The following is a 22,882-nucleotide window of genomic DNA, read 5'->3' as shown; positions in this document are numbered from 1 at the left end:
CCCCACGCGCCCGCCGCCATTACCGCGCAGCCTCCCCGCACCGAGCGACGACCCAGCGGTTGCTTCCGGGTGCCGCTCTCTCACCCCGCAGCACTTCCGGGTGCCGCTCTCTCAATCCGCAGCACTTCCGGGTGCCGCTCTAGCCCCGCAGCACTTCCGTGGCTCTATGGCGCCCCCAGCGCCATAGCGACGGCGGGCCGGGCCTGAGCGGGAGCTGGGAGGAGGTCTGAAAGAAAGGCGGGGCGGGCGGGGCGGGGGAGCTGCCTTTACGTTAAGAAAGGGAGGTTAAGTGCAGAAGGCTGAGGTACTCTCAGCAGCCAGGCTTCTTGTGTCCGTCACATCCATGGCCCTCTGCGTGGGAGCAAAGTCACCCTCAGTGTGAGTTCGAGGCTGACTCATGAGGCTGAGTAGAGCCTGCATGCACGGGCCTTAAGGAGATGATTGCCGAGCCACTCTCCATCATATTACATGTTATGGCTGTCAAGCAGAAGTCCCTGGGGACTGGAAAAAGGGAAATACCATCCCCATTTGTAAGGAAGTGAAAAAGAAGGGCACAGTGAGCTACAGATCTTCCTAGAGAACGTGTTAGGAGCATGCGAGGAATGAGCAGGTGATCTGAGACAGCGCAGCATCACCGAGGTCACGCTGTGCAACACCCATCTGGTGGCCTTCTATAATGGAGTGGCGGTATTGGTGGACAGAGGGAGAGCCACTAATGTCGTCTTCCTAGATCTGCGAGGCTTCTGCAATGGACCTGCAATGGACCTGCACCACATCCTTATTTCTAAACTGGAGAGAGATGGATTTGAAGTCCGGGCCATTCTGTGGATAAGGAGTTGCTTGGATTCATGGCCATGGATGGGCCTGGGCTGCCTCAGCTGGTGTTTGATCTAGAGGTTGGCAACCCTGCCCATGACAGATGATTGGAATTAGACAATCTTTTAAGTTCCTTCCAATCCAAGCCGTTCTATGATATTCTGTCCTCCAGCATGAGAAATTAAGCAGAGGCAGGAAAGCAGCAAGGCTGAAAAAGGACCTGCTGGTCAAACTAAGACAAAGGAAGGACGTGTACAGGCAGTGGAAACAGGGATAGGTGGGAAGAATACAGAGATGCCATTCAGATGTGCAGAGTTAGGATCAGGAAAGTGAAGGTGCAGATGAAGCTGAACTTGGCAAAGGACTTGAAAAATAACAGGAAGAGAATCTACAGGTACGCTGGTCAGAAAAGGCAGAGCAAGGAGAGTCTGCCCTTTCTGCTAAGTCGAAAGGGAGAACTGGCTCCAGGAAAATCTCACTGTGGCCTCCTGGTGCTTAAAAGTAGCTTATAAAGGGGAGGGAGACAGATTTTTTTACAGTCTGATAGGAATTGGACAAGGGGGAGTTGGAAACCCCCCTGAAACTAAAAGAGAGGAGATTTAGGTCAGATATTAGGGTGAAACTCTCTACTCAGAGGGTGGTGAGTCCCTGGCATAGCTGCCCAGAGCTGTGGGTGCCCCATCCCTGGAGGTGCCCAGTGCTGTGAATGGAGCCCCTGGCAGACTGATCTAGTGGTTGGTATCTCTGTCCATGGCGGGGGGCTTGGAACTGGATGGACTTTAAAGGTCTGTTCCAACCCAAGTCACTCGATGATATAATTCTCTGCTGCCCACTTCTACTGTCACGTCCCCCATTTTCTGTAATGCCCCCAGTCATCCTGGTATGATCACTACTTTCAGGTCAGAGGAGCTTCAGGGATGTAAGGATTTCTTTCCTCTCCTTGCCAGCCCTTGCCTTCTACATACTCTCTCTCACCACATGACCTTGTCCAAGCAGGACTTGGGCATCTTGAACAGGAAATGAGGTACAAGGAGATGTTGAGAGCCCTCCTGTTCTTCTGTGTTGTGGGATCACAGGACAGACCAGTCACAAGAAGAAAAGTGACTGAGCAATTGGAAGAAGGCTGAATGCATCTGGGAAGGTGCATTTCCCACCTGCCTGGTAGGCTGCTCTGGTGGGGATGTGGGTGCAAAGGGTGCAGAAGTCACCATGTCTTGTCAGGAAGTGTCCTGGTGGGAGGATGGTACCAGGGCTGCGGTGCATTGCACACAACCTCTGCTCCAGCCCAGCTCCTGAGCATGGCACAGGAGACCCAAAGTTCCTCTGAATCCCAGAGGACAGAGCAGTCTAAAACATGCATCCTAACAGCCTGCATCACTCATCCCCCCACCCCGGTCCAGGGCAGACATCACAGGAACTCTGTCCTAAGAGCTCAGGGGTGTGAAAAGGCATGAATGAGACTCTGAGAGGGCAGAGTTGACTGAAGGGATTTTCAAAATAGTTTGGTACACAGCAGGATCCATACAGTCCCTTCCCTACCTGCTCCTTCACAGCCCTTTCTCACGTGCCCTTTGCAAAGAGCATCTTCCTGAAGGAGGAGGAAGGGCAGCACCATTTAACATTGTACACATTTAGAGCCACATTGCCTGTGTTTCTGTATTACCCACTGCCACCTCCTACATCTGGGAACCAGGTTATGTTCACATCAAGTTCACAGTTCAACAGGGAGAAAGAGTGTGGCAGCAGGCATGAATACTGCTTAAGTGCTGGCCTAGAATTCACCTCCCGGTGTGCCTAGATATTCAGTTAAGGACATCATTTGGACCTTTAAATTTGGACTCTCCTTCAGGTAGAGTCCCTAAGATAAAACTGAGAGCTAAGTTAACATCTCATGATTTAAAAAAGAAAATCACAGCCCCCAAGAAATTGTTCTGGTAAGTATCAACACCGCACAAACAAGCAACAAGAGAAACAATTCAGCAGAACCCTGACACACACATTCACATTTCAGTACTCATTTTCCTACCACAGCAAACTACCAATTCACATAGCTTAAAAAAGCATTAAAAAACTCCAGCAGCAGCAACCTTCATATGGGTGACAAGAGAAAGATGTGGAATGAAATAGGTAAAGGAGAAAGAACGTCTGCTTTGGGTCTTTGCTGGGTTCAGCACTGAGCCCCCAATAGAGAGGACAGCCTGTCACTGTGGAAGAACTGCTGTGGGGGAGAATAGTGCTCTGTGAGCTGTCTGATGGAAAAACACAGCAGTGCCAAACTGCTTCGGGTATTTGCTGAGTTCCATGTCACCCTGCACATCAGCCATGGCCACTGCAGCCTCCAGCTGTGCCAGCAGTGGTGCCATGTCAGTGTCCCACAGCTGTGTGACAGCACAGCGGCACAGGAACAAAACCACCCGCATTTCCTCACAAACAAGGCAGACAGACACATAGAAATCACTGTAACATCTTTATTATCAAAATGCTTCGTGGTCCAAAAATTTCTGGAAAACAAAACACACGAGGCATTCAGCATCCTAATTCCTCTTCTCCTCAAAGACAATCTCTAAAAACGTATCAGCAGTTCAGTGTTCACACGATTAAAGCATCCACAAAATGAACTGCAGTTCAGTTTCAAAAAGCATTCTAGAAAGCATAGAAGAATAATCTTTCTTTATAGCACAGTGCAATTTAAAACAACCCGGGCCTGAACCGACAAGCAATGCTCTCAAAGATGTAATGCAATCAGTCTTGGACGCAAAACTCAACAGACAAGAATAGAAATGACCCATAAAAATGCACAATAAAAAATACAGAACTGAGTGTCACAGACAAATGCTCAATTTCTACTAAAAATTCTACTAAAAATACTGGTTGCACACGCAGCGAGAGGTAACCAGAACTGTAATTAGCTGATCTGCACATATAGCAGGTTAATTACTCATGTGTATGCAGATACACTTCCTATCTGTAAATTCTGCCGTCAGCATGTAGGCGGTTTCTCTGTAAAACACGAGCCTACTTACACATGATAGTTATTCTCAAAGCTATTTTTATTTCCTCCAACATTCTGAATACAGCTTCATAGGAAGAATTTCAGAAATTCAATTATATAAAAGATCAGTGCTTAATATCAGCATTGACAATTCCATAGTAGAAGCAGAGACATGAAATGCCTCATCTGAAACAACTTCTCCCCTTCCAGTACTTGAAGGGAGCAAATAAACAGGAGGGGGAACGGCTGTTTGTGAGGGTGGATGGTGATGGGACAAGGAGAATGGCTTTAAACTGAGACAGGGGAGGTTGAGGTTGGATGTTAGGAGGAAGTTTTTCCCCCAGAGGGTGGTGAGGCACTGGCACAGGTTGCCCAAGGAGGCTGTGGATGCCCCATCCCTGCAGGCATTCAAGGCCAGGCTGGATGTGGCTCTGGGCAGCCTGGGCTGCTGGTTGGCGACCTGCACACAGCAGGGGGTTGTGCTGGATGAGCACTGTGCTCCTTTGCAACCCAGGCCATTCTAGGATTCTATGGTTCATCACCTTCCTTACAGCTGACTGGGGGAAATGCAGTGTGTGCTCGTCAACCCAACCCCGCTCAGCAACGCACCTGAAGAGTCCTCCTGAGGTGTGAAATGACTTTGGTGTGTAGGATCTGCTGTTGCAGAGCAGGAGCTGTGAGGCACGGCCACCCCGAGACCCCTCTGCCAAGGCTGGGCTGCTGTGCTACTGAAATTGTGCAAATTACCTTCCTTCGTTAGTTGATATATCATAGTCTGTAACCTAGGATAAGAGCAAGGCATCTAAAGAGTTATTTCCTTAACTGAAAAAGTGCTGAGAAGCGCTCCACTGGAAATTGCAGAAGCTGAGGCGTTTTACTGTTACATTGCTTACATTGGGATTAAGCCTCAAACTCTCCCTCACAGCTTGTCCCTCCTGTCACTGCCACCTTCAGGCACTTCGCAGGAGCGCCTCCCTGAGGGATGCTGTATGTATCAAATGGAAAAATGGAAAGCAAAATAAATGATTGTCCTAAGGGAGGAAGAGAAGGCTGTTGTGAAGAGTTCTCAGCCTTCTTCTTTGTCCTCTTCCCCACCTGCAGCTCACTGCAGCTGTAAAAAGCAATCACTCTGAGCTGCGTATTTACTGTTTTCTTGGAGTGCCACCACAGAGCCTACATATGCAAGCCAGTCTCACTGCTGCAGGGTCCACATCTCAAGCAAAACTTTAACACAGAAGGCCCCAAGTGCAGCACACTCCTCCATACACACTGACTGCAGGATGTGAATGCTGAACTGCATCTCCTGACCAGCAGAGCTTAAAGCAAACAAGCAAACATACACAAAAAATAACAACAGCGCAAACAAGGTACAAAGGTAAGCACTGCAGAGATCTAATCTTCATGAATGCAAAGCTGACTGATTAGATTCCAGCTGGCTCTGTTATAAATCTGTATGCACTAGAGAAAGGAAATATAAAATCTGTGTGGTACCTGGAAAGTATTAATTGTCATTCATATCACTGTTGACAAAACAGATCAAGGTAGAAGGCTGACTTCAATGTCACCAAACGGATCTGCTGAGTGAGCACAGATGTGTATATGCAACTGTTGCAAGGATTTGGCATCAACCTAATACTGAAAGCAAGTTTTCATAAGGCACTTCATTTTAGTAGGGTCGGTTCTTATAACTGCTCTCACAAGCATCTGATTTGAGGGGAGAAGACCTCCCTCCTCTTCAAGAACTTCCTAGCATTTCTGCTTTGTCTTCATCGAGTATAAAGGGAGAACAGAAGTCTTTGTTCTTCATGTACACCTCCAGACCCTGAGAACACGTGAAAATCATCAGGTTAGGTTATAACACATCGTATTGGCCACGTGTACTGTTTCAAAGTCTCTATAACATTTACAAGGAATGACTGACTCCCAAAGTTAAAGGCCGCACAAAGGACAGACAACAGAACTGTTCCCCAGTGAGAGTAGAAAGCACTTCAGCCATACGACCAGAGTTTGTGAAGGAGAGCATGAACTGCAGAACAGTGGAGCTCAGGAACGAGCCCTGCTGAGAAGGGAGAGGCGAGGGGCAGGGTGTTCTGAACTCATACTGGAACGATCCTAGCAACGAAAATCACACTGACTCACCTCTGTTTTATTCTTATAAGGCACCAAGTGTGGTGAGCCAGCTCCCTGCAGACAGGAACTTAGCAAAGAAGGTTTTCATCCAGTGGATCTCAAAGTACTGATGAGTCCTAACGAAACTTCACCACCTCATTACATCTCTCATTTTAGACATTGCTAAAACCGAGGTATGTGAAGACTGAACAAACTGCTCAAGAATAAGCCACAATGGAACCACAAATATAACACAAGTCCTAGCTCCGTTTGCCTTACCATTTCTGAGCAAGCACAGGCTAATGAAATCTCTCTTCTGTAAAGAAATCATGCATGCTCTTAAAAATTTTACTTCCATAGATAATTATTCTCACCTCTCCAAAGTAAGACACTAATGGAGAAATCTCACACACAGCCGGAGGATCTTCGGTTCCTGAAAGACTGAACATGAGAACACTGGGTTAACTTCTTGCTCTGCTTACAAAACAGCCTGTTGTCTTCGAAGGTTTGTCAAGAGTAAGACATCCAGAAGGATACAACATTCGTTATATTCACATGCATCAGGTATCATTTGAATATAAACTATGAAAATGAGAGGGAATTAGCAGGTTCTCATCAAAACAATTACATGGCTTTTTAAAAGGTACTTTTCAAATAAAATGAACAGCTTCTGGGTTTATTAAGCTGTCATTTGATGAAGTAATTGTAAAAGCAGGAAGTGTATGAATTGGTAATTGCTGTAATATCCATCTGAGACTCTGCTGGGCTTTAAAAACTGGGACCACAATCAGAAGAGGCAGGGATGACCACAAATTGCAGTTCCTTGGGCTGGTTACATCCTGAGTGATAGAAAAGTCTGCTTCTATCTAAGGCAGCTGTCTGACTGTGTTCAAGTTGCTATAGGAGGAGTTGACTTGTGACCCCCAAGGCAGGAATCTCTGCCAAAGCTAAAGCAAAGGGTACTGTGCATTAAAGTACTCGCAGTACTGATGGAGCAGTAGCTGTAAGAGGATGTTTGGAGAAGGCCAGCTGAACAGAGCTCACACCAGTGTTCAGACAGATGCTCTGAACTGTGTAGCACAGTGTGTGTGCCATCAGCCAGCCGCCAGGCTCGGGAAGCCACAGGCAAAGAAGCTGCAGAGAACATCACTGAGGTTCACACCTGAGCTCCTCTGGTATCCTGCAGCCATCTGCATCCAGAAACCTGGCCCCAGCCCTGAGAGCCCAGCGGTAGTGCTGGGCCAGGAGGGCCCGCCGAGCAGTGCTAGGGTTGTCTTTCTCAGCTGTGTCTGCATTTTTTAACGGCGAGAACTCCTCTTCTCTCAAAACTTCAAATGCCACAAAATTCCTGTCAGCAAAGGAGAGAAAACAAGAATAATGAAAAACAAAGCTAGCTATCAGCTTTGTTCTCAGAAAAGATGCAAAACCAGCTTTCATGGGGAAGTGCTCATACATATTTTAACAGGCAGTGATGTACACAGCCTGGGGCAGAGTCAAGCTAAGGGAAGTCCATCTCCCACCTGAGGAGCAAATAAGAACCAGGGCTGTATGACAGAAAAGCAGAAGGAGGTGCGATGCCTGACGCTTGGATACATGGCAGTGCTGTGCTGCTCACAGCAGAGCCCTGCACCCCTGCCTTAAAGAAAGTCACTGCGTGGCAGCCTGGGGGAAGCAGTGACTCAGGACAGCAGTTTCCAGGTGTGAGTAAGCAGAACGGGAGGACACACAGTCAGATGCATGTACAGAAGTTTACCAGAAAAGGGAATGCAAATAAAACCACAGCAGCACCTTTGTGTTTCTGTACTTTGCACACGAAGAGCACCTGCCAATTTTTTCCGTATTATCAACAAAGTACGTGAAGTAACACGAAAAAACAAGAAGTAACTGCTGGCAGTTGTTTCAAAATCCATAGCTCTGCATTATTTCCACCACGCTGACTTTGCTTTTAGGTATGTTTCCTTACAGATTGCATGCCAGGAAATGGAGACCAGGGTTCAAACCTTATCTCCTTCACCTACAGTAAATCCTCTTAAAACAAAAACACTATCTCCAAACGAGATATTTCAGTTTGCCTAAGGTCTCTTTTTTGCTCTCGTTGTTAATTTCAACCTAGAACAGAATCTTTGTTGCTGAATTCTGGGCTTTGGAAAAGAGGATTCACAAATTTATGGTAAATTCCTGAATTATTATTAGTCCCCATTCACTGCACACAAAGTACTGTCAGCCCCACAGCACCGCCGTGCTGTGTTGGAGATTGGCAAGGCAGCTTTTCCAGTTCCTACAGCAACAGATCTTATCCCCAGGGGCTCCAGCGACCTGTTCTCTGAACACAAAGGTGTGAATCGGCCCCAGCTTCTCATGCACCTAAAACCCAACAAAAGCTGCAGTTGTCATGGAAACCACAATTATGAAAGGTCCGATTTCTGAGAAGCTGAACATTCCAACATGCCCTTATATTAAATGCTGGCTATGCTCTGTGTCTCCTGCCTTATTTCTCTCCTAGGGCCAGCAGAAGGAGAGCCAAACAAACCATCCTCAGCAGAATGAATGATTCCCAAAGGACTGCACACAAGGGCTCGGTGAATGCACTGTCAGTGCCTGCAGTTACTGCCATGCTGAAGCCTGGTAGATCCAACAGGCTCTCTAACACAAACTACACACAATCTGTCAAGATCTTCTACAGCTTACAGTCATTCAAACAGAAAATGAAAAGGGGGGAAAAAAGATCACTTCTGCCACTAACTTAGAGAACTGGAACACATCAAACACAAACTTCTCCAGCTTTATTCCATTCGGTTTTAGCGGTTTTACCAGATTTCCCTCCTCGTCAATGTAAGGCACCTTCTTTATGGCCACGTGGTGCTTCAGCTGGGACTCGTGTTTTCTGCAAAGAGGACAAACAAGTTAATTTGCTTCGTGCCCAATAAAAAAGAGAAGTACATCTCTGGGAAGCTGATGGCCTATTACTACTCCAGGTCTTATCTCAACTGTTGTGGATGCTGACTTGAAGTCACATCCAGGAAACACTTCACTGAGCAAAGTAGCCCAGACAGCTGCAGGGCAGGCAGCCAAGGCACTCCACTGCTAATGACAGCATGACATCATAGGGTAAAGCAAAAGGTGACGGAGTGCACAGCTGCAATCACAGGCAGAGGGAAAAAAGGTAACCCAACTGTTATTTGACCAGAACGAAAATGGAGCAGTGCAGATCCTTCACACAAAGGGACGAAGCTCTTCTGGAATTCTGGAGTCTCCTTCTCTGGAGATGTTCAAGACCTGCCTGGATGCCGACCTGTGCGACCTGCTGTAGGGAACCTGCTTTGGCAGGGGGTTGGACTCCATGAGCTCTGGAGGTCCCTTCCAACCCCTACAATTCTGTGATTCTGTGATTCTGCCTGCCTCAGGATTGATAGAAATGAAATTAGGTCTCCCTTAACTGTCCCCACACCTTCAGACTACATCAGTTTCATATCCTCCCACAGCAACAAACCCCACAAGAACACAGTACCTCCAGCCCAGGGTCAGAGCCATAACTAACAGAAGAAAGCTGCTCACTGAACCAGCTATCACATTCCTGTTTCCCAGCTCCAAGGTGCAGTCCTCTGCCAGCCACCCCCCCATCCAACTGTGCAAAGGGACACAGCACGGCTGGCATTCCTACTGAAAGTCCTCAAAGCGTGTGCTGTGCTCAGTGATGTGGCTGCTCCCCCCTGCAAGCCCAGGAAGGTCAAAGCACTGGTTTATCCCAGGTGATTTAGCTACAGCAAAGCACGCAAACCCTCCACTGGATGAGGCATAAAGACCACGCTGGGGTGACCAACAGCAGACACAGACTGTGGGACTGTCTGGAGGAGAGAGGAGGTGAAGAGCAGAGTAGGAAACATCCGTAACTACGACATGGGAAACGGGAACATCCGCCATGCACAGCTGCCTGGCAGTTCTGCTGGGACTTACTGGGCCACTGTCTGCAGAAAGTCAACAGTGAAGAAATGGTTGCAGATATTGCCAACGCTGTACATCAGCCCCCCATCAGGCCTTTGCTGCTGCGCCGTCTCCGGGCTGATCTCGCTGTACTCCACCACCACATGAGAGACCCCATCCACGCGGCACACCACCCCTATAGGCTCTGTGGGGTAGGCCTTCTCCACCACCTGCAGCCACAGGACAGAGGCTCATCACAAGGAAGAAGAAACCACCAGCAATATTCCAGCTGCCAAGCACAAGCTGACCTGCAGTACTTGGCTGTACACACGGTGCCTCACAAACACAAGTAAGATAATACTGAGTACACCGAGTAGCCTGGAGATGTATTCTTCCCAACAACCTGGTACAAAAAGCAGTACGTGACCACTCCAAGGCACAACTGCTCAGAAGACACTCTGCAGTTAAAAGAAAGCCACCTCCAGTCAGCTGGTTGGAGCAGCACACTGTGAGGCACTTTTCCTATCAAGGTCTTTTAACTGGGACTTGGGATTAAATGAAGAATGTAACATCTATCAGCCTTTAGCTCCCTGCTTACATGAACAGTGTTGATTAAAGCAACAGAAACCTGTCTTGAACATCAGGAGACCTGCTGATTTTGAGTCACAAAACCAAGCTCTTCTGGCTTTTGCCATCTATCACAGTGGGATATAAGCAGTGCCTTGATTAGAATTAAAGTTGTGTTTACAAAACACAACCCAGTCCAATAAGGCTTCCAGATATCTCAGGAACACACAAAAGGGAAGCAGTTTCAGTTTGTAGGGTTCCTGTGCAACTACAGTCCCTGCTTTAATAGAAGTTTAATTTTTCTGTTATGACCTGGATGAGGGGATTGATCGCCCTCAGTAAATGTGCAGATGACACCACCCTCCTGAGGAGGGATCTGAACAGACTGGGCTAAGGCCAATGGAATGAAGTTCAACAAGACCAAGTTCCAGGTCCTGCACTTTGGCCCCAGCAACCCATACAGTGCTGCAAACTCGAAGGAGAGTGACTGGAAGACCGAGTGGAAGAAATGCACAAGGGGTCAATGCTGAACGAGCCAGCAGTGTGCTCAGGTGGCCAAGAAGGCCCACAGCAGCCTGCCTTGGGTCAGCTGCAGTGCAGCCAGCAGGAGCAGGAGGGCATCGTCCCTCTGCACGGCAGTGGTGGGGCCGCAGCTCAGTGCTGTGCTCGGTGCTGGGCCCTCACTGCACTGCAGACACGGAGGCCCTGCAGCGTGTCCAGAGATGGGATGGAGCTGTGAGGGGTCTGGAGCACAGGTGTGATGGAGAGCGGCTGAGGGAGCTGGGATGGGTCAGCGTGGGGAAGGGGAGCTCAGGGGAGATGGCAGTGCTGTGCTGCTGCTGACAGGAGGCTGTGTGAGGCGGGGTCAGCCTCTGCTCCCAGGTAACAGCGATGGGACGAGAGGAAACGGACTCCAGTTGCACCAGGAGAGGTTCAGGCTGAATACTGGGAAACATTTCCTCTCCGAAAGAGTGTTCAGGTACTGGAACAGGCTGCCCAGGGTGGTGAAGGAGTCGCCGCCCCTGGAGGTGTTCAAGAAACATTTGGATATTGTACTAAGGGACGTGGTTTAGTGGGGAAACGGATGGGGGTGGGAGGTGGACGGTTGGACTGGATGATCTTGGAGATCTTTTCCAACTGTAGCGACTCTGTGATTCTATGTTACCAAGCCTGTTTTCCATTCTACTCTGGGAAGAGGGAAGGGAGTGCTACAAGAACGCTCCCAGGAAGGGGACTGTGAGTTCAAAACAGGCATTTCAGACTGCCATGTCTAAGTCTGCTCTGAGCAAGCCACCACTGGGCAGAGATCTGAGCACACCCAAGCTCACCCTGAGATCTTAACTCTGCTCACCCCCCACGGTCTGCAGGCAATCAGCCCAGCATGAGCACCACCTCACCTTGGCACCGCAGTCTGCTCCTCTGGAAACACAGAAGCCTATGAAGACTGGATCTGCCATTTTGACAAGAATGTTGTCTACACAGTACACATGGACGTACTGGATACCACGCTGCTTCATGTCATCCAAGATCTTATTATCCACCAAGGCACGATACAAGCCACCATTGCCATCTATAACACAGGAGAAAAGAGGAGGCCCTGGTTAATTGGTGACTTTGCAAAGTTTATTTCATGACTGATAGAGCAAAGGCTAAAAGCCCTAAAGAAATTTTCCTGAATAGCAGAGCAGGAAATGTTTTCTAGCCAAGAGTCAGTGCCAAGGGGTTTCACTTCCAGCTCTGATGCAGGCTCAGTTCAGACAAGGCTGTCTCCCTCCACAGCCCATCTGCAAAGCAGGGCTATTGGTATCAGCCTCACAGGGAAGCATTATGAAAGCTGAAAGTGCTGTGAGACCCTCAGAGGAAAAACACTGAAGCTCAAAACACTGTATTGGGCTGTAACATTTCTTCTCTTCCAGTGCAGTGCAAAAGCACATTTAAAACAGCCTGGAGAAAGAAAGGCTAAAGTCAGTCTTTTATCCTCTGTGTATTTCACCCTCCCACCGCCCCCCCCCAACTCCATTTGCACATTTGTTCATCACAGATCATCCTTTCACGGCCACCCCGTTAGCACTCCTGTCTGCTCTGAAGAACCATTCTGCAGCCACAGAAGTCGCAATACTGCAACACAGCCCCAGGAGGACTGCCCTCCCCATCCCCTCACCTCTTGCCATGTCCAGGTCCAGAGAAGAGGAGAACTTTTCAACATGAAACATTTCAATAATTTTGGAAGGAGTTTGTCTTCTTGCTGCCTGCTGTTTTTTCCCCCAATTCTCACTATCAGCCCTGAAAAGGAGCCTTCAGCCAGGTGGGTTTTCTCCACAACCTGACAGCATCACTTCTGAGCAGCCAGAAGCTCCGAGCTGGGGGGGAATGGAGCTGCTCTGACAGCTTCATCCTGCGAGGCAGCACCCCAGGGATTGCATCCTGGGGCCTCTTCCCTTGAGTACACACACAGCCCTGCTCACGCAGGCTGGCCCAACACCACAGCAATCCCACTCTTCCTAATCCTGCCAATATTCCCAAACTTTGATTTAAAGCCATGCAATGTGGACAAGACTCCAGCAAGAACTAAACAGAGGTTGCTACACTCCTGATTACCATCCCAAAACATCTAACAGAACTCTCCCATGCTAACTAGAGGCATTGACACTGACCTCCCAAGGCTGCTCCTGTGTGCCAAGGATGGCTAACAATGATTTTCAGCACAGGCTACTGCACCAAATAAGGGCTAACAGCAAGGTACCTGGAGCCATAGCAATTTTCCCCTTCTCCTCCAAGATGGCCTTCCCATCAAAGGTGACAGCTGGCAGCATCCTCTGTTCAAACATGATTACATTGGATTTATCCAGGTTGAAGTATCTGTGTTTTACAAAGAACTCCTCTGTCGGCCTCAGCGTGAACTCACTTGTCATGATGTACCTGGGTAGGAGCAGGTGCAGAGCAAGGAACAAGAAAAAGAAAAAACTACAGGTGGGACATGGAAGGGAGAAAACCTCAGGATGTTAAATGAGAGACAGCGGGGTATCTTGAGATCTGCTGCTCAACTGCGTGCCGTTTCTCCACAACCCATCCTGCAGGAAGGCTGTGCAAGGACTCAAGAGCAATCCTACCCAGGGGCTCAGCTCCACCCAGGACAGAAAAGCGCTTCCCTAAATGTGCATAACATCTGCCAGTCAGCTCCAAAACAGTGCGCAGAATGGCACGAAAGGTTCATTCACCTCAGTTTCAAATCAAAACCAAGGACATCAGCTGCTCCTCATATTCCTTCCCTTCCAGACCCTCTCCCATCTCTCTGTAGCCCTCCAGTAGTTTTATGCCTTTATGCTGTGGCACTCAACCCTGCACACAGTGCTCCAGGAGAGGCTACACCAGTGCAGAGCAGAGAGCATCACGTACCTGCCAAGCCCTTCAACAGCTCAGTACAGGTGTATGTGGTCCTCTGCTAGCACAACAGAATATCCATAGTCTGCACAGGAGGGCCTCATACACACTGGTTTACATTTCTGCAGCACAGTAGATACTGTCCTCCAGGGTATTGCAGCAGCCAGCTGTCTCTTCAACCCAAGGGAGGTAAACTGTAAACATTATCAGCAGATGCTGCTGATGGCTTCCAACAGCACCAGGCATGGATACATTTGCAATTTGAGTCATGTACATGTAGCTTTAGAAAGAAACATACAATCTGGAGTTGAATCACCTTCAGATTCCTACTTGTAAAACCATGTGTCATCCTGAAGACCTGAGACATACAGGCTCCTTCATTCTTCCCACACCCTGCCTCAGACCAGACAGGGACTTTGTAATGGTATCTCTATAACCTAAGGGTGAGCACCCAGCAGAAAACATTCCCAGAGCCAGGCAGCAGTGCCTTTCTCTTCTCTCACCCACCCAATCTCAGAGGGAACTGACGTTCTGCACCTTGCAGAGCAAAGCTCTGTGGAAGCCTGGAGGCTTTTGAAAGCTACGGGCATCTAGGAGAGAAGGCAGACAGCTGCAAACAACAACAGCAGGAGGCAGCCTAAAAATGGAGCAGGGCAAGGATTTACTATTGAGGAAGGGAAGAGCTTCATGCTCTGCCTGAAGATACACGCAGAGTTTCTCAGTGTGGTGTGATTTCTCTCTCCAGAGAGGAACCTGAGAAAGCACAGCACAAACGTACAAATCTCTCACGAGCGATCCAAAACAGGCACTGAAAAGTGCTGTTTCCTGCACTGTAAGGTCTGTGCTTGAAACAGACACAGCACGGTGGTCAGTGAATGCAGGGCAGTGCTCGCTGCAGCACTGTTGGTGTGTCACTGCCCACCTGAGCTCCTCTTCTAGCTGCTGGGATCACGCACACTGCCAAAATCCCCTGGCATGTCTCTGCTGTCAAGGCACTTCTAGAAGACAAGACAGGCAAGACTGCAAAGCAAAGACCCCCTTACAGCGGGTCTGTGGTTCAGCCCACCTACCAGGGCACGGTGCACTGGCAGCGGTGCCTCTGGCCAGCGAGTTGCTCCACTTTTCGGATTCTTTCTGCTTGGATCTGATACAAGGTTTTGCCACTGGGCAGTCCCACGTTGTACATGCCCTTGGGGTAGCTCACTCCCAGGCGGGTTCCTTGTCCTCCAGCCAGCAGCAGCACTGCCACTTTGTTCTGTGAGATCTGCTGCAAACCTTGAACGGGAGAAAGAAGCCAAAGAGAGCATGAGAATCACAAAGACGGTCCACGTCCTGTGCCCTTCCCCTGAGCCTTTCTACAGAGCTCAGGCAACAGCCAGAAGCTGTTCCATGCCAACTGCTGGTAGTTCAGAGAGCAGAAGGGTGCTGTATGCCACATTAAAACAAATCTCCTCTCTGATACACTTTTCCCTTATCTGAAGCAGCAGATGGTGTAACAACAGGAAACAGCTCTGAGTGCAGCTCAGCATGTTCACACTGGACATTAGAAATGATTTACTGGGAAAGTGGTGCATCCCTGGAAAAGACCTGCAGAGAAAGGGAGCAACTGTACCTTGGGGTTGTCAAGACTCAGATAAAGCCCTGCTGAGCTGCCCTAGGGCTGGGGCAGTTCTGTTTCAAGCAGGGACATCTTTCAACACTCAGACTAAAAGACACAGGGACCAAAAACACTGCTTTAGAAAGAAATCATAATATTTATTTAGAAAGAATCATCTTTATTTAGAAAGAATCATAATATTTATGCTCACCTTTAAATAATCATCTATTCAAATGAGGAGTAAGAAGGAAAAATACCAACTGCTGCTGTAAAAACATGTCTTGGTTTTAATTTTGTTTAAAAATCTAGCTTCCAGCACTAGGAACACAGATGTAAAGTCTCCCCTGTCACTGTAGCAATACTGTCGACTCTCCCTGCGATGCAGGACAATGTTTCTGCCTCCATATTCTGTCTCCCTGCAGATCACCACGCTGGGTCAGGCGGCCTGCAGGCAGCCAATTACACAGCACTGCCATCACTGCTGCAAACAGGACTTGGAATTCATAGGATCACAAAACTTTGGTTGCAAGGGACCTCTAGAGATCTGTAGCCCAACCTCTGGTTTCAAGTGGGCTTAGGAGAGCTTTCTAGCAGGAAACCTGCACCTTGGGTCTGGGGGTTTCAAAGTTTCAGGAGGTTCTTGGCTAAACAGGAAAGCCTGCATGCTTTAAACTTAAAAAGGCACAGACAACAGTACTGTGAGAGCTGTACACTGAAACATGCAGCTCTACTACAGCAAAGCTCCGACATCTGAGCTCCTTAGCAGTCATGAAAGCAAAAGAAGCACACATGTATGTAACAAAGCCCAAACAATTCGTGGCTCCCCCGCACCTTTACTGCAAGAGCTGTAACAAAGCACGGAGCAGCTCTCAGGTACTGGCTGTGTCACTGTGGTTTGCTACCAGCTGCTGCTGAGTGCTTGGCACACTGTTTGCATTGGCTGCTGGACAGGTGCCTCACACAGCTCTGCTATAGCAGGAAACCTGCACACCAACCCAAAGGATGGAGGGGCAAGCAGTTAAACACCAGTTCAGGGGTTGGCAGGGATGAGAAAATGATCAGCTGTGATTAGAAAGCAAAGCTAAACTCTGCTCAGTGTGGGTCACAGCGGTGGCAAGGAATGGAAAGTCACCCCTGTGACTGAAGCAGTGGGTATTAGTGTGAGCGAAATGCAGCTGCACACATCCTGCTGTTGTCTCCCAGCCCTGTATCCCAGGAAAAGGAAAAACGACCATTATGGTTCTGTTGAGCTCAACCAGCACGGCTAGCTGCCACTTTGCAAACAAAGTGCTGCCTCTTGTGTTGTCAATTTATCCCTGGACAAACTTGACTGTGTCTCCACAGTAATGACAAGCCTCTCATAAAGCAAGATAAACAGTGGTGTCTGAGCAAAGAACAGCCCTCAGCCACTACCACTGGCAAGAGCAGGCTTCTTGTCACACCCGTGACCAAGGACTGCACAGAATGAATTATTCTCCAGTGACAGCCAACAACATTAAAAACCCAACAGCTGGTTGTGGGCACAGAGGCTGAGCAACGCTCAGCAGCAGCAGAACAGAGCCGGCCATGGCTGCACAAGTGCCACAGAACTGCAGTATAAGACCTTCACTGCAGACAGAGCATAGGTACAACACCACGCAGGTGGCTCCAGAGACTTGCTTCTCTGGATACAAGAAGTGCCTGGCTCATTCATAGCTGCACCAGCTGTGCTGAACTGCTGCCTCACTGGGACATATCCCAAGTCACAGAGCAGCTGCAGCGTGGGCTCACAGCCTCTGTCCCACATGGGGCATTTGGCTTCTCTGTCCTCCAAGCCTGAGAACACACCTGTGTTTGTCCTTGTAGAGGGCAGGGATCTGTTATCTCTGAATTGGAGAGATGGACTATTTGGTGGAGAAGGAATGGGTTGGATGGTCGCGGCCAGACGGTTGTGGTCAGCGGCTCCATGTCCAGGTGAAGGCGGTGATGAGTGGTGTCCCCTGGGGGGCCAAACTGGGACTCTTCATCATCTTTACCAGTAACACAGGCAGCGGGACTGAGTGCACCCTCTGCAGTTTGCAGATGGCACAAAGCTGAGTACAGCTGATACAACAGAAGGAAGGGATGCCATCCAGAGGGACCTGGGCAGGCACGAAAGGTTGGCCCATGTAAACCTAATGAGGATCAACAAGGCCAAGTGTGAGGTGCTGCATTGGGTCAGGGCAATGCCAGGCATTTATACAAACTGCGGGAAGATCCTGAGAGCAGCCGTGCAGAGAAGGACGTGGGGGTCCTGGAGGGCACAGAGCTGCACACGAGCAGCAGTGTGCGCCCGCAGCCCGGGAGGCCAGCAGCACCCTGGGCTGCACCAACAGAGGGCTGGCAGCGGGCAGGGAGGGGATTGTCCCCCTCTGCTCTGCCCTCGTGAGGCCCCATCTGCAGTACTGCGTCCAGGCCTGGGGCCCCCGGCGCAGGAAAGACGTGGGGCTGCTGGAGCGGGTCCAGAGGAGGCCACGAGGACACTCAGAGGGTGCAGCACCTCTGCTGCAAAGACAGGCTGAGGAGCTGGGGGTGCTCAGCCTGGAGGAGAGCAGGCTGCGGGGAGACCGCATTGCAGCCTTCCAGTTCTTAGGGGGAGCTTATGAACAGCAGGGAGAATGACTTCTTACACTGTGTGATAGTGGCAGGACAGGGGAGAATGATTTTAAACCAAAAGAAGGGAAATTTAGGTTAGATGTTAGAGGGAAATTCTTTACCCAGAGAGCAGTGAGGCCCCAGCACCGTGCCCAGAGCTGTGCTGCCTCATCCATGGAGGTGCCCAAGGCCACGGATGGGCCCTGGGCATCCTGAGCCAAGGGGCAGCCAGCCCATGGCAGGGATGGGACTGGGAGCTGTGAGGTCTCTCCCATCCATCTGTGCTGCAATTCTGTGATGCTATGATTCTAAATAAAATAAGGACAGTATCTGAAAGCATCTGTGCTTGATTTATGTCATTATCCATAATACTGCCTAGAAAGTGTGACCACTTCATGTTTGTGTTTAAGACCCAGAAAGCAAGTCTGTATGTGCTAAGAGTTATGTCTCAGAGACAATGATAGATGGATTTTTTTTTTTAATCTTTTTAACTGCTTAAAAGTATCTTGGGTGCTCTCAAGAATAATTTCTGCATTGATTGCATCCTCTGAGAATTGCTTTTTAATCACAAAAAGGGGAAGGGGAAAGGTCAAGAGAACAGTGTTGTCACTCTTTGGTCTTCACCTGAAGATGACATACTGCTGCAGGTGGGAGCTGCCGGGAGTTCGAACGCCCGCTCACAAAGCATGGCGAGCCCAGCTGAGGGGTGACACCAATCCGTGGGGGAAAGGCTGCACAGAGACATGCAGCCCCTGGTCAAGGCGGCTGGCAAGCTGGGCATGAAGGCCTGGCTGGGACCAGGTCCATTCTGCTCACGTCCCAGCTCAACACCGCCAGAGGTTCACTCGAAAGGAAGGACCTTGGGAGCCTGCGTCCTCCCAGGGCACACAGAGGGAGGAAAGCCAGAGCCAGCGCCGCTCACTGCCACTGAACGCTGCCTGGGCTCTGCAGCACACCTGGGCAAAGGCTCCGCTCGCAGACCAGCCTCCAGGCCAACACTGCTGGGGGTCAGCACCACAAGGTCTCGCTCCCAGGGATTGAACTGCACCGTAAAAAGCAATGCCGTGTGAAATTTAAAAACTGCGCCCCCCTCTCCTGGTGGAAATCAGAAGCGGCCTGCAGGCTAGATAGGGATCAGGGCAGTCTGGGTTCTAGGCTCAAGTGACTTCTGTGGGGTGCTGGCAGTCAGTCCCAGTCACATGGGGCCTTCCAAATTCCCACCGGTGAGAACTGCTTGCAGCAAGGAAGGCCGGCCTCACACTTTGCCTTGCTCACTGCTGACACTGGCACAAGTCAGCTGGGCCTCTGTCTGGCCTGGAGCTGCAGACGAAGAGCCTAGCTGTCTAGTTTAGTAAAGCAGTTAAATTAACTGTGCAGCTCTGACCTAGATCAGTCCACCCCTAAAATTCACTGCTCCTCAATTTGACATGCTCAAGCCTGAAGCAGCAAGCACGATCCTCACAGGTCTGCTTCCAAGCCCTCCTTGGCACTCCTGTGTGGCTGCTGTGGGCTGCTGCTGCCACTCCTTCCGATCAGGGAGACTCTGCAGAAAGGCCCGGTAGGACGTCAGCAGCGCTGCTGGGTAACCTGGCTGGGCACAAACTAACCAGGAGCCAGCCCAGACACGCAGCACAACTGATGCTGGACCCCAAAGAGCTCTGCCCCAGCAGCAGGGCAGCTGCTTCATCACCACTCGGCCCCATCTGGAGAGTCTGACACATCAGAAAAGCTCTTCTGCTCTGGAACCTCATCACTTCTATTTCTGCATTTTTGTTTCCGTTTGGAAATTTTTACTCCTCTGCCCACGTGGCCCCACGTCTTCACTGGCTGTTGTGGGTCAGGACTGTGCAGATGGTTGCCACACCTCAGGATACTCCTTTGGCCACAGCTGTCTTTCTCTTGTTTTCTTTCAGTTTTGCATTGATTTACTTATCGAACAGCACTGCTGTATTTTGTAAAGAAAAAGGGGATATGGCTTTGAGAAGAAACAGGATGTACGCTCAGAAAAAAAGCACAAGATGTGTAATACACACATGATGGGGAGGGGGAAACACAGCACCCCACTGCACACAGCCCAGGTCTGAGCACCACCTCTCCCATCAGCCCAATCCTTCATGGTCCCAGGACATGACCAGGGAAAGCTGCCAGCTCCAAAAACAGTGGCCTGCCAAGCCATGCAGTGCCCAGCAGCTCACCAGAGGGATGCAGGCAGGCCGGCTGGATCGGCCTGGCCAGGCACACGGTGTCTCCTACACTACCTGCCACGTCAGCACTTCTCTACTCTGCTCTCTAATCTCATCTTCCTCCCAGGACAGAGGCCCTGTGCTAATGCTGCACTGCTAATGCTGCAGCCCACGAGGCAGCGCGTGCTCTGCTGCAGCTCTGGGTCCAGCAGCAAGGCTCACTGTCTATATTTTTGTGAACACTGCCATTCCACATCCCACCAACCTCGTGCCTCTCCAGTCTGTGCCGCCGCATTTAATTGTTTGAAGCGTGAGTTAAATATGTTGATCCCAAGTGCCTCGGCAACCCTTGTTATGAGCTGGGGACCCGACAGGCCATCTTCAGGGCTGGGCATGGCGAGTCCCCACGCCAACAGAGCAGTCACCGCGCTGCCTGCCTCGCCGACATCCTGCCCTCCTGCACGTGGACACCACATGCTGTGACAGTCAGCACGGCTACACAGCTCACACCGACCCATGGCCGCCGCCCCGACGTGACGCCGCTCTGCCGCAGGGATCCCGCTGGGCGCAGCGCTGAGCCGGGAGCCATCATAGAATCATAGAATCATAGAATCATAGAATCAATCACCAAGGTTGGAAAAGACCTAAAAGATCACCCAGTCCAACCGTTCACCTATTCCCAATAGCTCCTACTAAACCATGTCCCTCAACACAACATCCAGTCTTTCCTTGAACACCCCCAGGGTCGGTGCCTCCACCACCTCCCTGGGCATCCATTGCAGTGCCTGAACACCCTTTCTGAACAGTAATACTTCCTCATGTCCAGCCTGAATCTCCCCTGCCGTAGCTTGAAACCATTCCCTCTGCTCCTATCACTGATGACACGAGAGAGGAGGCCGACCCCCAGCTCACCACAACCTCCCTTCAGGAAGTTATAGAGAGCAATGAGGTCTCCCCTGAGCCTCCTCTTCTCCAGGCTGAACATTCCCAGCTCCTTCAGCCTCTCCTCATATGGCCTGTGTTCCAGACCCCTCACCAGCTTTGCTGCCCTCCTTTGAACACGTTCCAGGGCCTCAATATCTTTCTTGCAGTGAGGGGCCCAAAACTGGACACAGTACTCGAGGTGCGGCCTCACCAGTGCTGAATACAGGGGAACAATCACCTCTCTGCTCCTGCTTGCAACGCTGTTTCTGATGCAAGCCAGGATGCCATTGGCCTTCTTGGCCACCTGGGCACACTGTCGGGGCACGGCAGCCTCGAGCAGCGCCGGGGATGGCAGCGCACGGGCAGCACGGGGCGGCTCGCGGGCCGAGAACGCTCTCTATTTCTGGCATTCCGTCGTGCAAGCGCTGCGCTCGCGAGTCCGCCCTGACAGCACCTTCCTGCCAACCTCAGCAACAGCCGCGGCCTCCGCAGCCTCACCAAAACCCAGCGGTTCAAGAGACAACGCTTCTTCGCCGGGCCGAGCAGCACCGCCTGCGGCCGCTCCGATCCCCGCGCCCGCTCCCCCCGGCGGCGATCCCCCCCCCCGCCCGCTCACCTTCGTCCTCCCAGCGCCGCAGCGCGGCGGGGCCGCAGTGCCGGGCGCTGCCCAGGAGCGCGGCGGGCAGCGGCTCCACGCGGCCGTCCAGGCGCTCCGGGTTCTCCCGCTGCCGGGCGCAGGCCGCCGCCAGCCGGCAGTGCTCGCCCAGCCCGGACGGCAGCGCGGCCAGCAGCTCCGCGCGCTGCGCCGGGTCCAGCTCGGCCCAGAAGCGCAGCAGGTGGCCCTGCCCGGCCCGCTCCAGCCGCGCCCGCACCTCCTCGGGCGGCTCCATCCTCGCAGCGCTGCCGAGCGGCCGCGGCGGTACCGGGAGGCGGCGGGGCGGGGCGGCCGCCTGCCCCTGCTCGGCTCTTCGGCTACCGCTCCGTCTCCTCTTCCTCTTCCTCTCCGTCTTCCTCCCCTCCCTCCGCGCGCCTCCCGCCCGGCCCTGCAGGGCACGCGGCTGTCGGCTCTGCGCCTGCTGAGGCGAAAGGCGTTTGGCTGCTCACGTCCTCCGCCGAGGATATTGGAGGAGCTGGGAACTTCGTGCTCGGGAAACTGACGAGGACGACACCCGTTCTTGCATTTCCACACGAAGCAGCAAGCTCTCGGCATTATTTCAACACGGTGCACGGCCTCTTTTTTCACTTTCTTATACATGGGAGTGATCTTTTTTCAGTCTCCAGGGACTTCACGTAACAGCCGTGACTTTTTTATTATGATGGAGAGCGGCTCAGCAACCACATCAGCCCTCAGATGCATGTCAGCCAGCCCCATAGACTTGTATGCATTCATTCTTATGAGTCAGTCTGGGACTTGCTCTGCCCTTACAGTGCCGGGGAATTTGCTCCCCCAGTTCCCACCCAGAGGTTTTGGGACGTGAGGTTCAGGGATGTGAGAAATACAAGAATCCTGGCTGCCAGTTCCCACTCCTTCTCCATGTCTGATGTAGCCAGTTCTCCTTTCCCATCTACCAGAGGAACTCTTTGGTCTGTCTCTTCTGACCTGTACCTGTAGAATCCCTTCTTGTTGAGTTTAACATCCCTCACCAAGAGCAATTCCATCTGCACCTTGGCATTCCTGATCCCATCTGTGCATGTCCGGACAGCATCCCTGTACTCTGCCAGGTCACACGTCCTTGCTTCCACTGCCTGTACGTGTCCTTACCTCTCAATCTGACCAGC

General features: G+C 50.9%; 1 protein-coding gene across 1 annotated transcript; it reads right to left on the bottom strand.

The window, feature by feature from the left end:
• Positions 1-3,270: 3,270 nt before the first annotated feature.
• Positions 3,271-22,059, bottom strand: UAP1L1 (UDP-N-acetylglucosamine pyrophosphorylase 1 like 1). The gene is made up of 9 exons (XM_052681319.1): positions 21,720-22,059; positions 14,857-15,061; positions 13,149-13,324; positions 11,803-11,975; positions 9,872-10,068; positions 8,661-8,801; positions 7,080-7,265; positions 6,292-6,358; positions 3,271-5,630 (listed from the first exon to the last, which is right to left on the bottom strand). The coding sequence occupies exons 1-9, from the start codon at positions 21,991-21,993 to the stop codon at positions 5,544-5,546; spliced, it is 1,506 nt and encodes a 501-aa protein (XP_052537279.1). The 5' UTR covers positions 21,994-22,059; the 3' UTR covers positions 3,271-5,543.
• Between the last annotated feature and the right edge of the window lie 823 nt (positions 22,060-22,882).

Source organism: Tympanuchus pallidicinctus, unplaced genomic scaffold (genome assembly GCF_026119805.1).
Source record: "Tympanuchus pallidicinctus isolate F22 unplaced genomic scaffold, pur_lepc_1.0 scaffold19, whole genome shotgun sequence".
NCBI lineage: Eukaryota > Metazoa > Chordata > Aves > Galliformes > Phasianidae > Tympanuchus > Tympanuchus pallidicinctus.
This window is presented reverse-complemented; position numbering and strand designations above follow the sequence as displayed.